The sequence below is a fragment of the Seriola dumerili genome, unplaced genomic scaffold (assembly GCF_002260705.1).
Source record: "Seriola dumerili isolate Sdu_G_001 unplaced genomic scaffold, Sdu_1.0 BDQW01012242.1, whole genome shotgun sequence".
NCBI lineage: Eukaryota > Metazoa > Chordata > Actinopteri > Carangiformes > Carangidae > Seriola > Seriola dumerili.
Window position 1 is genome coordinate 239,154 of NW_019186497.1, and position 15,275 is coordinate 254,428.

Sequence of the window (15,275 nt, forward strand, 5' to 3'; positions counted from 1 at the left end):
CATTTGCTTTTTGCATAGAGTTAGATGGTATTCCACTCTCCTGTCTGCACAATAATGTACTAGGATTAGCTTAGCTCACTAATTAAAATGTCGCATCTTGTTTAACTGATACACAAACAGAAATGTAAAAATGACCAAAACAGAAAAAAAAAAGAAAAAAAAAATGGCTACTAGGTTACTATACTATACTTTTATGGCAGTTGTACAGGTTTGAGGCTGTGATTGGACGGCTAGGTGTCAGTCATATCAGGCAACACTTGAAGTCACTGTGTCTGACTGTCGTTCACCAAGAAATACTTCCAGCAGGTTCCCTCCCTGTAGCTAGCTAAATGCTGCTAAATGTTCCACTGTCTTCACCAGCTTGTCATTGGTGTGTTTGGTGCTGAGCAGGTCAGGTACAGTGAGTTTCAGAGTTTTTCCACTGAAAACAAAACAACAAGTATTTGAATTTGATCCATTATTAATATAAAAACTTTGATTAGAGAGTTTGTTAGTTTCCCTATTATTACTATTTGTAGTTCTCAGTAGTTCTCTGTGTTTTGTGGAAATGCATATTTTCAGAAATGTAACTTGATCTAGTTTAGAGTAGCTTTAATGCACATATGTGGGATAACAGATCTTTTCATCTAACTCTCTGCAAGAAAGAGAGTTATTGAATTTCTGAAAATGTCAAACTATTTCTTAAAGTGTGCCTATGGTTTGCACTTATATACTTGGATATTCAGTATAGTTAAAATATATACCTGAATGTAAACATTATTTTTTATCATGAAAACCTTGTGTTCACTTTTCAGCAACTAATTGGACATTATTTTTCACTTTTTTTGGAGTGTAGAGAATTTTCTAAAGTTGAAGACATGAAAAGCACTAAAACAGGGTATAGGTTTATAGAATTTCAAAGATTTTTCATTATTTATGATTATTTACATTTGTTGTATTATTCCTAAATCAGACTATGCCTTTTTTCAGTACTTGTGTTACTAAGTAGTGTAGATTTATTTTGCTTTTGCACAATTTCCAAATCACACAGAATTTAATCCATCTTGATTTCCCCTTAAACGTCATTATTTGTAATTGTAGATATTGTAGAATTATATCAGGTAGATATTAAGTGTGTGTTAACTTTTTCTATTGTTCCAAAGCAAACTTCTATACACACATTTGTATATTCTGATACCAATATAAACATTTCATGTAATCTTGGTCTTCTTTTTCAGTGCAGTCGTGAAATTCAACAACCATGTAATTTGGTAGCATCACAATGTTAATTGGACTTCAGATCAGATGATTCCAATTAATTTCAAATGTAACCTCAAGTAATTTAGTCAATGACAACCACAAATGTGCTAACTGTTTACAGCCAATCATACAATTCAGCATACATGGGATGAAGAATATTGTTTACAATAATACATAAATGATGAATAAATATTTTCTTGGATTTAAAAAACTTTTCTTTGAAAGAAATCAACGGCTAATTTTAAACTAAAATGAAATGCAATAACAGTATGTGTATTTGCTCACAAATTAGTATAAGATCTTTCTAGGGTTCTTTCCAGGAAACTTTCAAGAGAATTATTAAGAAATGACAGTTCCATAAAATAAACTGTGATTGAATACTTAAATTGTCCACTGGTGTAAATTCATACCCAAAATAAAAAACACTGTTGCATTACTGAGCTTGGAAGCTTAGGCCCTAAAATTAACTTTGTTTACAGATTTTATTATAGTTAGCTCATGGTTGTTTTCTTGTCACTTAAAATGAATCAAACTCACAAACCAGGGAAAGCAAAACAAATAAAATAGAATAACATTTTGTTTTATTTTAATAACACTTTATTTGGCATAAAATTTAAAAAAAAAAAAAGAAAAAGAAATAAGACTGTAAAAAAAAGTAAGGCACAGGGAAAAAAATTATAAATGCATGGGTTTCCCATGAACACTAGATGCACTCCAAATCGAAGTTTGTTTTAAGTTACAATATGTATCATAACATGATAATAAGCTGTTTAATTAGAAGCTTAATTGATGTACAGAAGAAAAAGTAAATGTGGCAGAGTGTGCCCCACTTGTACCTACTGTGTGTTAAAATGATGAAAAAATAATCAGCAAAATTAACATTCAAAGAAATGCCTTTTTGGTATTTGTTGAAATGCTAAAATGTGTTGATACAGAGATTAGAAGCAGGTGAGCATATTTCTCATGTAATACTAAAATCATACTCTGTGTATACTGAGTGCAACTGAGAACTTTTGCAGCTGGTGTATTACATCCAATACTGTGTATAATACTGTGATTTGATACGTACTGTAAATCCTTCATTATTCTTCAGTCTCTTTCACACATTTTTTTTTTTATTTCCTTTCATCATTCTGTTAAAGTAATACTAGATAATAGCTTGAGACAGAGAAAAGAATACTTTTAGATGTCTCTCAGGAGAACCTCACTCACTTTCAGTGCATTAAAATATCTGAGGTGAGGTAAGTTTGACTGTCACCTGCTTTGTAATATGTCAAGGAATTTGAACAGTTTCCATAATAATTTTGTTCTGCAAAAAACTGTCCCACATCTGAAGTTATTTGTACCGCTGAGGGGAATTTCCAATAGAGTTTCTTGCTAAAGTGGAATATTCTTCAGCGAGCCAACACTTCACACGTGGCCGCTCCCATTTGTGCTTGTATCGAGGCCGTCAGTGGACAGAGAAGAGGACGGTCGAGGGCGAGGGCCCACAGGAGTGGCCGGCTGTGGGTGGCTGACCTGAGAGACCATATCATCGGACTCGCAGAGCTCCAGTTCCTCCCTCACCAGCCTCTCTGTCTGCTCATCCTGACAGACAGAAACAGGTTCACTTATACACAATGTTTACATGCACACACCTGACGATGTGCCATAGGTTCATGTAGGTCTGTGGTTTATTTATTTTAATTGTATTAGTGATACTGATTCTGTGTGTGTGTCTGTGTATCAGACGGCCAACGGTGCACTGAGAGGCTACATTGTATGAGATTCAGTTTTAGTCTGATTTAATTTTGAACAGAAAGTTAAGCCCACTTGAGGCAAATTTGTGATTTTTCTTTCTACTTCTACTCTCTTTGTCTTAATTTTACTTTCTTCAAATAGTTTTTTAGATACAGGCAAATATGTACATGTGCAAACGGTAAATGTAAATACATAAGTGTAATGTACACATATATACATACAGTATGTGACTGTAAATGTATGTGTATGCATATATATGGGTATGATTAGGAATATACGGTTAGTTTTTCCTTCATTCTTCTAGTTGTAAAAACATATATGAAGCATTATTTCTTTATTTGCAGTTGTATTTCTGTTATTGGTTTCTACCAACTCTTGAGAAAAATACATGTTTTTCTAGGCGCTAAATGCTCCACTGTGTTCACCAGCTACTCTAACTTCACTAAACTCTTTTTTGGTGCTATGAGCGTGGTGAGAGCGCAACCTCTTTCAGCCCTGTGATCCATTTAAAAAAAAAAAAAAAAAGTATAACTGCTTTAAGCGCATATCAACGCACTGATTGTGTATCCACTGTGTCTCACCTCTATGGCGTCCAGCAGCCTGCCCACCACATCTCTCCTTTTAAGTTTAACTCTCTCCATGGTTTCCAGCTTCACAATCACAGCGTCTATCTTGGACACTATGCTGCCGATAGAGTGCTCCATCCGGTCCACACGTCTCACAAGCCTGAGAAACAGAAAGCCATCAGATCTCTTATTACATTATATTACATGTCAAATGTGTCATACTACTACAGTCATAATCATTCACATGGCTATTTAAAACACTTTGTTTACTATTTATTAATAGAAAAATATGTACGTAAACATTTTGTTTATAACACACATATACATAATTTAAATGGAGGCTGGTGTAAAAATAAATAAATAAAATAGTAAAACACAGTTGTAATAATATAAAATATGTCTTCACAGGAGAAGTTATATTTGTTGACATAAACTGTACTTTAATAAAAGCTTTAAAATGTCCTTAAACCTGCATTATAGTATGCGGTAAACAATTTTTTAAATATTAATATTGCTTATAAATACTGAATAGAAGGAATTAAAGTGTTTCCAAATCTGACATGACTAACGCATTTCGAGCTGAAACAGTTATTCAATCAAAGTGATTAATCGCTGGTTCCACCTACTCAAATCCGAATATTTCATATTTTAGGTTTTTTTTAATGGGTGTTGGACAGTTTGTCAGACAAACAAGCAATTTGAGGACACCACCTTGAGCTATGCAAAAATGTGATGGGAATTTTTCCACAACCTCCAAGAATTGACATCAACTTAATTTAGATCAAAGGGAAGGTATTAGTTAGTTGTTCAGTTTCCTGTAATTTACAGCATAACAAAAACTTAAGCTCCCTACACTTGAAACTCCTCATAGGAGACACCACCCGAGCTGCTGCCACGGCGACGAGAGCTGTGGCCGCTGTCCTCGTCATCATCCTCCTCCGAGTCGTCCTGGGTCCGAGGGAAGCTCCGCCCACTGCTGGGTCTAGTCAGCGAATTGCGTTCCAGATCCAAGTCCTCCTAGCATATCAGCAGAAACACACTGAGCATCTGCAGATGCTGTGGCTGTGTATGCTACCATGGCCTGTTCTGTGTTTTTCCATGCGTTTTCTGATCATTATTCAGTCACTAAAACCAAAGGGACAAACTGCTGACATCATCACTCACTCTCTCTTTCTCCAGATCATCTCTCATCTGCTGGTGTTCATGCTCCGTCAGCTCCTGGTCACCGTCGTGATCATACTTAGCAAAGATGGCCTGAATCTCTGCATCTGTGTGGCCCTTTCTGAACAAAGAAAGAACCCAAACACACTCAGGACAGGTAGCATCAAACAACAACAACCCAAGCATTGCACTGATAGCATAATATTTAAGAGCTTTTAGAGTGTTTTGCGGTTTTGGTCACCCTTTAAGATCCTGACGGAGTTCATCAAAATTCAGTTTGCCCCCAGCCTGACGCAAACTGTCGGAGATGTCGTCTACCATCGTCTTCTTTAGTCTCAACTTCATCAAAGCTTTGTTACAACCCTAAGAGACGGGAGTCAGAGGAATACTTAAAATTACATTTGTATTTACCTAAACAGGTTAGCTGGCATAATCTTGGCACTTCATGTGCTTAAGATGTTCTTAAATCTGATTCCCCAAACTCTGTAAGGCACATGGTCTTATGTCGTCACTATCTCTCTCTCTCTACCATTTAGAGGCTGGGATTCTCTCCAGTGAGGCCTTATATCTTGGTTTTACAGTTGAATTACTCTATAACTCTCTAAGTCATCCTCACTTTGAAAGACTGAAACTGAAATTGGAGCCGTTTGCAGAATCAATTTAAGGCGTGTTTTTTTCAGAATTACCCAGGATCAGAGACCATATATGGAATAAATCAAGGTTCAGGGAAAACATCTTACCACACACCACAAACTTCCTGGGGAAACACTGACATTTTCTAATTAGTAGATACAAACTTGCAATATTAGAAATAGCACTTTCAGGTGTGCTACTTAGGGTATCACAGAGACCTTAATGTTTCATTGACCTGACAGCTAGTGTTGATTTATGATAAAATAAATAAAGGATAAATGTAGTTCAATACCTTCTTAATGAGGTCAGTCATCTCCATCTCAGACCTCTGCTGGGACATGTCAGCTTTCACCTCAGAGTATGTGTCATTGATGATGGCCAGGAACATGTTCTACATAGAAAGAAAGACAAAATGTATACTCATGTTAGTCAGGAGCATATTTTAACATCACAAACAAACTCAAGACTTCAACACAACAGGTGATTCCGCTGCTCACCATGAGAATGAAGAAAATAAAGAAGACAAAGGTGGTGAAGTAGATAGGTCCAAGCACTGGGTTCGCGTCCTCGATCTGGGAGAACTCAAAGTCTCCCAGAATGATTCGGAACTGGGTAAAACTACACAAACAGTAAAACATTTTAAGATTTTTCAACATTTGAAAACAAAAACTGTCAGAAATATTTGTACATTTGTTGGCTTTACTAATATTCTAATTTTCTTACATGCTGGCTTGGAAAGTGCTGAAATCGTTGACTTGGGTTCCAAACACCAAGTACGCCAGCTGAGCATACGCCAGGAAGATGATGAAGAACATGATGGCAAAACCCACAAGGTCCTTGGCACAGCGCGACATAGTGCTAGACAGCTGACTCATGGTCTTATTGATGTTGATAAACTTAAAAAGCTGAGAGGATATGAAAAATGACTATTATTATCAGTCTACAGTCACTGGGTTCTCATGTTTCCACAATGGGAGTATTGGAGTGACTATATACCGAAGAGAAAAGATTTCTACCTTGACCCAGGAGAAAAAGACGATGACAGCAGCCACATTGTTGAACTGGACCTGCAGGTTGCCCAACGGCTCAAAGCTGGGGTGAGCAGTGTGATTCTCCAACAGGCCTTTGAGAAGATTGCTAACCATGGCTGTTCTGGTTATGTTCATGATGATAGCAACAACACTCAACTGAAAAAAGAGCAAGCAACAAAGTCAGTGAGTGATCATTAAAATGACAATTTTAATTACTTTAATAATTGCACATACGACCTTGATACCCACCACCAAAATGAGAACATCCAGACAGTTCCACAGGCTCCTGAAGTAATGCAGGCGGTGGATGCGGATCTCTAGCACCTCCTCCACTACGTAGTACAGAATGAATAGGCAGAATGCCACCTCACACACACCCACAAAGTAGTCCCAGCTGGACACATATCGCATCAGGCGCACTGTTTGGAACTGCCAGGAGGTCACCACGCCACCAGTAGCAGGGAACTCTGCTAACAACCTGACACATGCATCAGAATATGTTAACCATCTGTATTCATACAATGGTAGTTACAGGCCGGCACTGTCGTAATGTGGAAACAAATCAGAGTACTATATCTAAATCAAGAATCTGGTCATAATAAGCAAGGAAGAAATATGAATTTTTCCTTTTTTTATGATTTTTTACCTTTAGTTTATGTTTGTTTTCTATTTCATACCATGTAATCATTTTCTCAAGTCAATAAATCTGAAATCTAAAAATAATCAGGAGTTACAGATGTAATTACACTTTCCCCAGTTGAATGTTTCTTTTTAGGGTTTTTTCCTCATCCAAATCGGAGGTCTATGGAAAGAGGGTTTCATATGCTGTATAGACTGTAAAGCAAATTTGTGACCTGTGATATTGGGTTATATAAATAACAATGAAAGTTGACTTGACTTGTTTTGACATAGAATGATGACTGATGATTCTAACCTAGCAATGCAGAAGAGGTTGATGTTTCCATTATAGACGGAGAAGTCCAGAAAGACTGCTCTGGTGCCCCTGTCCAGCCACAGGTGGTCTTTGAGAAACTGTAGTTGGATTGCTGACTCCTGTTTCGTACGTGACAGATCTTGGTAGTATCCTCCACCTCCATATTTAGATACCTGACCTGAATAACTGCTGCCATTCATCTCACTCTCTGTTGTATAGACCCACCTGAGACACACCAAGAAGAAGAAATTAGGATGTAGACATTCGTTTGAAACTGATACTACAACAGTTGTTTTGTAACTTCACTGAGAAGTAAGAAAATGCACTCTGTTTGCACTGGTCATTTATAAGTTTGCACTGATTTCTAAATCTAAAACTATCTAATTAAAAAGTTTTATACATTTTTTAATTTAAATCTAATTAAATGCATGAACATACGCAGTTCCATTCTTGAGGCCAAAGGAGGTAGTGTCCTCGTTGGTTGGGGTGTACATGTTGTAGCAGTCCTGAACCTCATCTCTCAGATCTTCATGAATGGAGCAGGACTCATTGCGGACTTTGAGCTGTCGAAGGCGTGGCACACCAAGGAGGAGGTTCTCGTAGTAGATGAGACTCTGATTCTCTGGCAGGCTCTTGTTGTTGTACCATACTTCCCAGTACATGCCATTAAGGAAAGGCCCCTCTGTGAACTATAAGTTTAGGACAGTCAGGGTTTTGGCTTTTTTTGACTTAAATTAGCTCTTTGTTTGGCACCTACAAAACCACCTAAGATATTGTGGATATCTTAGTTTCTATTAAATCACAGTTTTTGGTGATTTCTTATGTAATACAATGATCCTGCTATAATCTTGCCATGGATGTGTTTAGGAGCTATAGATATTAAACTTTTATATTTTTCTCAGTGCAATATTTCTACTATTTTGACTTGCTGATTGTCTGCATTGTTTTATCTTCAGTTTGCTTGATGGCTGTGGAGCTTCCCGTGTATTTGAACCTTTGTGAACTGCATTTCCTGAAACATTTAGTGTGGCATAGACCAAAAACAGGACACAGCTGAAGCAGTCTGTGTGAAGGTAAGAAAAATCAACCTACAATGCACCTCCTACACTCACTTATTAAGTGACTGTTGTCAGATTTAGTCAATTTAAGACTTCCAGTTTTAATGCTGAGTTAAGAAAGAGAACAAATAACAACATTTCCCAATACAGCAAACTATTCCTTTAAATATAAGCTGTGCATTTGACCTTCAGAGCCACAAACAAGACCACAGTAAATAAAAATTACAGCTAAAATAAAACTACATTTTAGTTATTCTAACAAAAGAGATTAGTGTTTCATTTTACCTTCCAGAAATCCTCCATTGTTGAGAGGTGCCTAAAAGTGGAAGGGTCTCCAGAAGACAGTGGTGTGTCCAGGAAAAGCTGAGACATGACTTTGGTATAGTAGTACATATTGGCACTCACCATCCCATAAGTCACTGCAAAGCAAATCACAGTACAACATGACCATTAGTATGTACAATGTAATATTCATACTAACACCAGCTACAATAACAACAGCCACATTCAGATAAAAACAGGAGAATTAACACTGTGTGGAAGCTGAATAATGTGCTGTTTTCATCCAATGAGATTAAATTCAATTTCAGTAGTCTCACCTGTGCATTAGTACTCCCTGTAGCATACAGTATTCATTAGGGAGTAGCTCTGGAAACTACTTTTAATAGTCAAGCTCTGCCTGGCAGAATATGTCTTAATCCAGTCTGCCAGGAAATCATTTCCTGATCCACCCTAAACCACAGTTTGGCATTTTTCATTGCAGAAGAGAAATGAGAGTAGAGAAACTTTACCATTAGTTTTATCTTCACACACATTTTAGTGATTTTCGCCAATTCAAAATACGGCCCTCAAATTTGTGCTGTTGGAATTTAAGCCCCCGGACAAGTATAAGAGATGAGATGTTCAGCTGCCAAAACCATTAAGCATGCACTGAGAGTTTGGAAAATAACTTTTCAGCAAAAGGAAAGGTGCCCAGGCATATTTGGTGCCACATATTAAAGAGCTTTCTATGAGTCACCAGTATCACTTGTCAGTTCAGTTTGGTCCAGGACTGATTTCCTGGGCACACGCAATTTCTTTATGGAAATGTAATGATGTACCCATTGTGGACATCTTCTCTATCTAAAGATTGTTATTACCACAGATCCTAACAGAGAATGATTTGGCCACATGTTTTGATGGAAAATTAAGAGTAAGGGACGTCCCATATGCTTATAAATAAATAAGATGGAGCATCATCTGGATTTGTACTACTGTCTGAAGGAAGAGAAAGTCTACAGCATGTTTCCATCTTTGAGTGGCCCTTGTATCATATTTGTGTTTTGCACTGTGAAGCACATTAGTACATCAATATTAGACTCAAAAATCATACTTACAGCATATCCAAGACATGCTTTAAATTAAAATGTAGGATGGAATTGGAAGACAGCTGATGTTTGGTGCTTGGTGCAGTGGAGATAACATGTTCAGATAGGAGACAGTTGTCATTAACACGAAGGTGTGGCGGGCAGTAGCAGGGTCTTGTAGCACACATACTAGCACTTTTCTTCCATGTGAATTACTGTTGCAAATGACCTGAACATTCACTTCAGTTTAGATGGAAGAAAAGAACTGGCAGAAACCTGATTCCACAACAGTGAAGCTGACAGCTACTTAAATACAGATTAATGATTTTCAAACTTTATGCACAAATCTTGTGTCATCTTGCTGTTGAGTATTTACTTACAGATACAAATAGTGATGAGGAATGCGATATATGTGAGCATCTCCCTCAGTATGTTCCTGAGATATCTTTCTCGACTGCTGTCACTGTCCTCCATCAACTCTGTGCCCCACAGAACTGCAAAGGAAACAACAATTCAAGGGGACATCAGCATATGTACAGTGTATTGGGAAAGTTAATTACACAAATACATATACTAAATAAAACAGTAAAATATGTTCTGCTTTATATTGTGGATTATGGAGCTTGAAAGAGCAGGAGTGCAATGGAAACACTGGAGATTCCCAAATATGTCAATATTAGAAGTATCAGAGACCTTAGCTTATTCTGATCTTACTTAAGCAACTTAAAAGTATATTTAAAAAATATTATTTTTAATGAGTCACATAAGTAAATACAAACAAGGTGTCTCACTGTGCAGTGAAAACACTTAGGTGATAAACTTTACAGCCTGGCAACCCTAAATTTCATTTTATTTAGACATGTTCACGACTATCACTGATCTGTAGAGAATTAATCAACTTTTAAATGTAAGACTTCAACGTCACAATAAAATTACTTTTATTAGACATAAAGAGATTGACTAACTTCTGATTTTGTGGAGTATCTGCTTCATACAGCTGGGGTGCTCATGCCTTTCCTGCTGCTGGGCATCCACAGTAGGGGTCGGGTACAGTCCTCCTCGGGGGATGTGGGTGCCGCTGCCCCCGCCGTTGTAGCTGCCCAGACCGCTGCTGCAGCTGCTGCTGGAGGCCGTGGACACCGACCTCCTTCCTGGACTCGCTGGGGGCCAGTCGGCTTCCATAATCTCATCCTCTGGCTCAAAACCCGGGTTATCTCTGCTCCATGCTTGTCTCGATGGAGGGGACGGGGTGCCTATGACTCCTCCGAGACCCAGGTCTTGATGCTGGATGTTCTCCATCTCTATCCCCTCGCTGGAGTCGAGTCTATGCGGCAACCTGCCAGTCTGGCTCTGCGGTAGCTGCTGAGGTCTGACTCGGGATGAACTCATGGTCCAGTTAGGTATTATTTTTATCTGGTGTGGGGCATCTGGAAAGTTCAGTGTTTTCCAAAAATCTGTGGTAACCGTTTATAACGACTGAAGCCTTTCAAGCATTTTCGCTTTGGAGATACTCAACCGTTAAACGCCTATAAACCAAAAACAGACAGATTAGAAAAGTTAGCTAAGTTAACTAACTAAACAACCTACATACATAAAACGTTATACAATATGTAAAAGTCACAATAGATATATTTAATTAACGCTATCCTGGTCTTTAAAACCAACGTTAGTAGTTAGTTTCACCCTCACCAAACCGTCAAAAAACATTCCTTAAGATAACATCAAGCTTGTAATGCGTCTCGATAAACGATTTCCGTTGCTGTTATACGATGCCTTTAAAGCGGTTAAAGTTGTTAGACGTTATAGTATTTACATGAAATTAACGAGCGCGTCAAAAAGTTAAGTGTTAAGTGGAAGAAGAAAGATACTTTTCTCGTCCCAAGCCAGCCATCTTGTTCCTGCACTGTTCCCCCAAAAACTCTCACTCTGAGTTGTTCGGGACTCAGATTACATTAGAAGTCATGGCGTCGCAGTAAAATATGTAAAAAAAAAAAAAAAAAAAAAAAAAAAAAAAAAAAAAAAAAAAAAAAAAAAAAAAAAACCTCAGACGAAAACATTTTTCTTCATAGAAATATCAATTGTATCGTTTTTATTAAACGTTTTCAAAAATTTACGGTTTGAATTTACATCTTGTAAATGCTGGACTGGTTTGGGATTGTTTTTGCTGATTTGTAAACATCAGAACTCAATTCCCCAAAGTATTAGTTTGTCTTTAAAAGCTTTTATCAAAAGCCTTTTAACCTAATATGCATTTGCCTAGAAATATTTAAAACAGTATTTAAATGAATACATACGTTAGTTACATAATCTCTGGATGTTTCGGTCAGCGGTTGCTATGACAACAAGACACTTTGCAACAACAAGGCTGTTGAAAGTGTTTCACACATGGACAGGTAAAAGGCCCCATACCGCCTTCATATGACCCCCAAAACTGAAAAAATATGTTTTTGTAATCCTTTTGTATTTCTGATTTTGTTTTCCGTCACTTTTTTGTCATTTAGCATTTTTTGTAGACCTTTTTCCACTTCTTTATTGTCATTTTGTGTGTCTGTGCAGTTAGTTTGTGTCTTCTTGTGGTTATTTTTGATATCTTTGTAGTCATTCTAGGTCTCTTTGTGGTTGTTTTGTGTTTCTTTATGGTAATTTTGTCCTTCATTAAGGTCATCTTGTGTCTTTTAAATTAGATCTATGAGTATGATTTTATTTTTTTCTGTCATGCTTTTCAAATTGAATTTTTTTTTGTTTGTTTGTTTTTCAAATCTAATTAGATATTGTTAAAAATATTTCTATCTATCTCTGAGCAAACTGATGGTGCATAAATTGTCTGCTTCACTTAAGTGAAAGACATGGGCCCTTGTTTGACCACTTGGTGGTGCTCAGAATCCAGATTTATTAAAGCCAATACACCTATAACAATGACAAGACAATTAGAACCTGAAGGATGAATCAAACTTGTTAAATTTGTCTAAACTTGTATCAAAGCACAATTATTGTTTGACACAACATTTAATGCATAGTTAACAAGTCGATGATGCACAGGTTTTGCTGCATAACTGTTTTTTTTTATATTGCAGAAATCTGCCAGACACTGAAACATAAAAGCAATTCCCACATATAGGTTAAATGGACATTTTGAGGGCCAGTTTTATGAAGAAGAGCTATATTTCACTTTATGACTGATTAATTCCTTACATTTGTCAGTCTAGAACAAGTCTATGCAGCTGACCTGAAGGAGGTGTAACACAAAGAACTAATGACCATTCATTCGTGACTTAGTTTAATAAATTTGGCAGAGCTTGGCATACTTTTGCTTCTGGCCATTAACACTTTATGGCTATTAATTGATTATCATGTTGAAATGTTATGACAGTTTTTGACACTGAATACTCAAAACTGCATTTGTGACATTTATTTTGATATCCATGTCCTGTATTCTTGATTCACAAGATGGGAAAAACAGAGTTGTCATCACGAAATGATTTGCGTTATACTTAAATTTCTTTTCTTTGGAATTTACTTATTTGATATTCTATTCTAAAAAAAAAAATACTAACTGGACATTCAATACTACACTTCATAGCTAATTAAAACATAAATTACAGTATGGCTGTCTTCATGTCTTGTCTTCACTTGATAGTGACATAAAAGGTGTAGAATTTAAGTCATGATAGCGGTGAAAAAATGAACTTCTGAATATATTTTTATTCAGAACAAGGATGAAGGATTTTGTTCCTCATCACTTACATTGAAAGCACATTAGGAAGGGATCTCTTAATGGCCACTACAAACGGTGGGAATGATTACAGCATTCAAAACGTCAATGGTCATACAGGCATCTGACTATTGTTTTAAGACAAAAGAGTGGCCAAAATCAAAGCATCAAGGTTATTATTGTATACATTAGAAAGCTCCTCCAGAACCAGAGACAACAATATACAAAAACAGAATAAAGTAAAGATAGAATAGAGTCTAAAGCTAGACTATACTATGTGTTACTATACACTGTACAATGATAATAATATGTCATAATACACTGTACATTAGTGCAAGTCAGGTGGGAATTCTAAAATGCTGTGTAATAAGATGCAAGATTAGATAAGAACTGGCTGCCACTAGAGTAGTGCCACATTCCTTGTATGTAAGTGCCCTATTTTTTCAAGAATATCTCATTCAACATGCAGATGTTTGCAAAATGTATGAAAACTAAAATGACACAATCAATAAATCATCATAAAAACTGTATTTGTAGCATGAAATATTTCAAAGTTATAGGTGAGCGAAAAAGGCTCAGGTGAATAATACTGAGTACTATGTCAATGTGACTGTATCATTGTTGAGTCTTTTTAATATTTATGTAGGCCTATAAAAAATTATTCAGGAATATAGTGGAATCAACTAATCTAGTTAACTTAATGCAAATAAAAGTTAATTGGAAAGTTAATAATTCCTAGTTTGTTTGTTTGATTGTTTTTCAGACCACAAAATGTATAAACATGAGTTGTAACTTGAGATCTTTTGACTTGAAATAATTAGTTCAATGAATCAATGTATAGCTGAGAGCTTTGTCGGCCACATCTCCGGCCTCCATTGCTGCTATATTATTGTTTAACATTTAATTTACATAACCTTTAAGGACACAAACTAGCATATTAGCAGGCTTCCCAGCATGTGTTGAGTCCTGATCTCTCCAGAGACTCTTCTTTTTTGTTTATTTTGTTTTTTGTGAAAACAGATGTGATAGAAACTTGTTGTGTCTTTTATACATGTAGAGATAAGTGATTGTTGTTTCTTTTCATAATTATGAAAACAGCGATATATAGTCTTTCCAGTGTGTCAAAAGAGTGCCAACCCCGGGTCTTTGGTGTGCCCAGAGAACCTCCAGTGGAAAGCACCCAAGACCAGGAGGCATCCTGATCAGATGTCTGAACCACCTCAACTGGCTCCTTTTCGACATGAAGGAGCAGTTGCTCTACTCCAAGCTCCCTCTGGATTCTGAACTCTTTCAATCACTACAGTGCCTGCTTATACTCTCACTCTCATCAGGACCTCAAGATATGTATAGCTTCACTTGAGGTAAAAACTCCCTCCCAGTCCAAAGGCAGCAATCCACCATTTGCAGCTGCAGGTTCTTCAGGTTCAGATTTAATGAAGAACCAAAATGTCAATAAGACATTTTAAAAAGGATGTTTACTCTCAAAGAGCTACCAAATGAGTTAAATAAATTGTTGGATTTAAATCGTTTAAACAAGACAAACGTTTCCTCAACAGACCATTTTAATGAAGGTGAAATGATGAGTTCAAACAACTACCCCAGCTGTTCAATAAATTAACAAACCAAAGTAAGACAGGTTTTTTTTTTTTTTTTTAACTTAATCTAAAATTTTAGGGCAGTCTCATTTTACAGTGTAGTAGAAAGTCTTGGGGGCGGGTATGTTGCCGACGTCATAATTTATGTTGCCCAGTGTAAACAGTCCATTGGCTGAGTGCTTGTGATGGGGGTTCCCTGCCCCAGATTGCAGGGGTAAAACAATAAATCTACCCTATCACTTTAAATCTTCAATCTCTGG

General features: G+C 36.8%; 1 protein-coding gene across 5 annotated transcripts; it reads right to left on the reverse strand.

Annotated features, from left to right (window-relative positions):
- Positions 1 to 2,308: 2,308 nt before the first annotated feature.
- pkd2 (polycystin 2, transient receptor potential cation channel) lies at positions 2,309 to 11,664 on the reverse strand. Of its 5 annotated transcripts, none has more exons than XM_022770098.1 (16): positions 11,577 to 11,664; positions 10,674 to 11,234; positions 10,089 to 10,202; positions 8,648 to 8,781; positions 7,743 to 7,993; positions 7,305 to 7,529; positions 6,620 to 6,848; positions 6,356 to 6,526; positions 6,063 to 6,244; positions 5,837 to 5,957; positions 5,632 to 5,730; positions 4,948 to 5,069; positions 4,710 to 4,827; positions 4,399 to 4,562; positions 3,561 to 3,705; positions 2,309 to 2,826 (listed from the first exon to the last, which is right to left on the reverse strand). In XM_022770098.1, exons 2-16 carry the CDS (start codon positions 11,095 to 11,097, stop codon positions 2,650 to 2,652), a joined length of 2,676 nt encoding a protein of 891 aa, XP_022625819.1. In that variant the 5' UTR covers positions 11,098 to 11,234; positions 11,577 to 11,664; the 3' UTR covers positions 2,309 to 2,649. The 5 variants fall into 5 exon arrangements, with proteins under 5 accessions (XP_022625819.1, XP_022625820.1, XP_022625818.1 ...); XM_022770099.1 differs by having other exon boundaries at positions 11,522 to 11,634; XM_022770097.1 differs by having other exon boundaries at positions 11,398 to 11,634.
- Positions 11,665 to 15,275: the final 3,611 nt, after the last annotated feature.

What these genes read in the sequence shown, in the direction of transcription:
- pkd2 (XM_022770098.1), bottom strand. Translation starts at nt 11,097, where the DNA reads ATGAGTTCATCCCGAGTCAGACCTCAGCAGCTACCGCAGAGCCAGACT. An exon ending in CAATGGAGGATTTCTGGAAG is followed by an intron (nt 7,994 to 8,647) that starts GTAAAATGAAAC and finishes CTAAACTTATAG; the next exon opens with TTCACAGAGGGGCCTTTCCT. An exon ending in TCTTTTTCTCCTGGGTCAAG is followed by an intron (nt 6,245 to 6,355) that starts GTAGAAATCTTT and finishes ATATCCTCTCAG; the next exon opens with CTTTTTAAGTTTATCAACAT.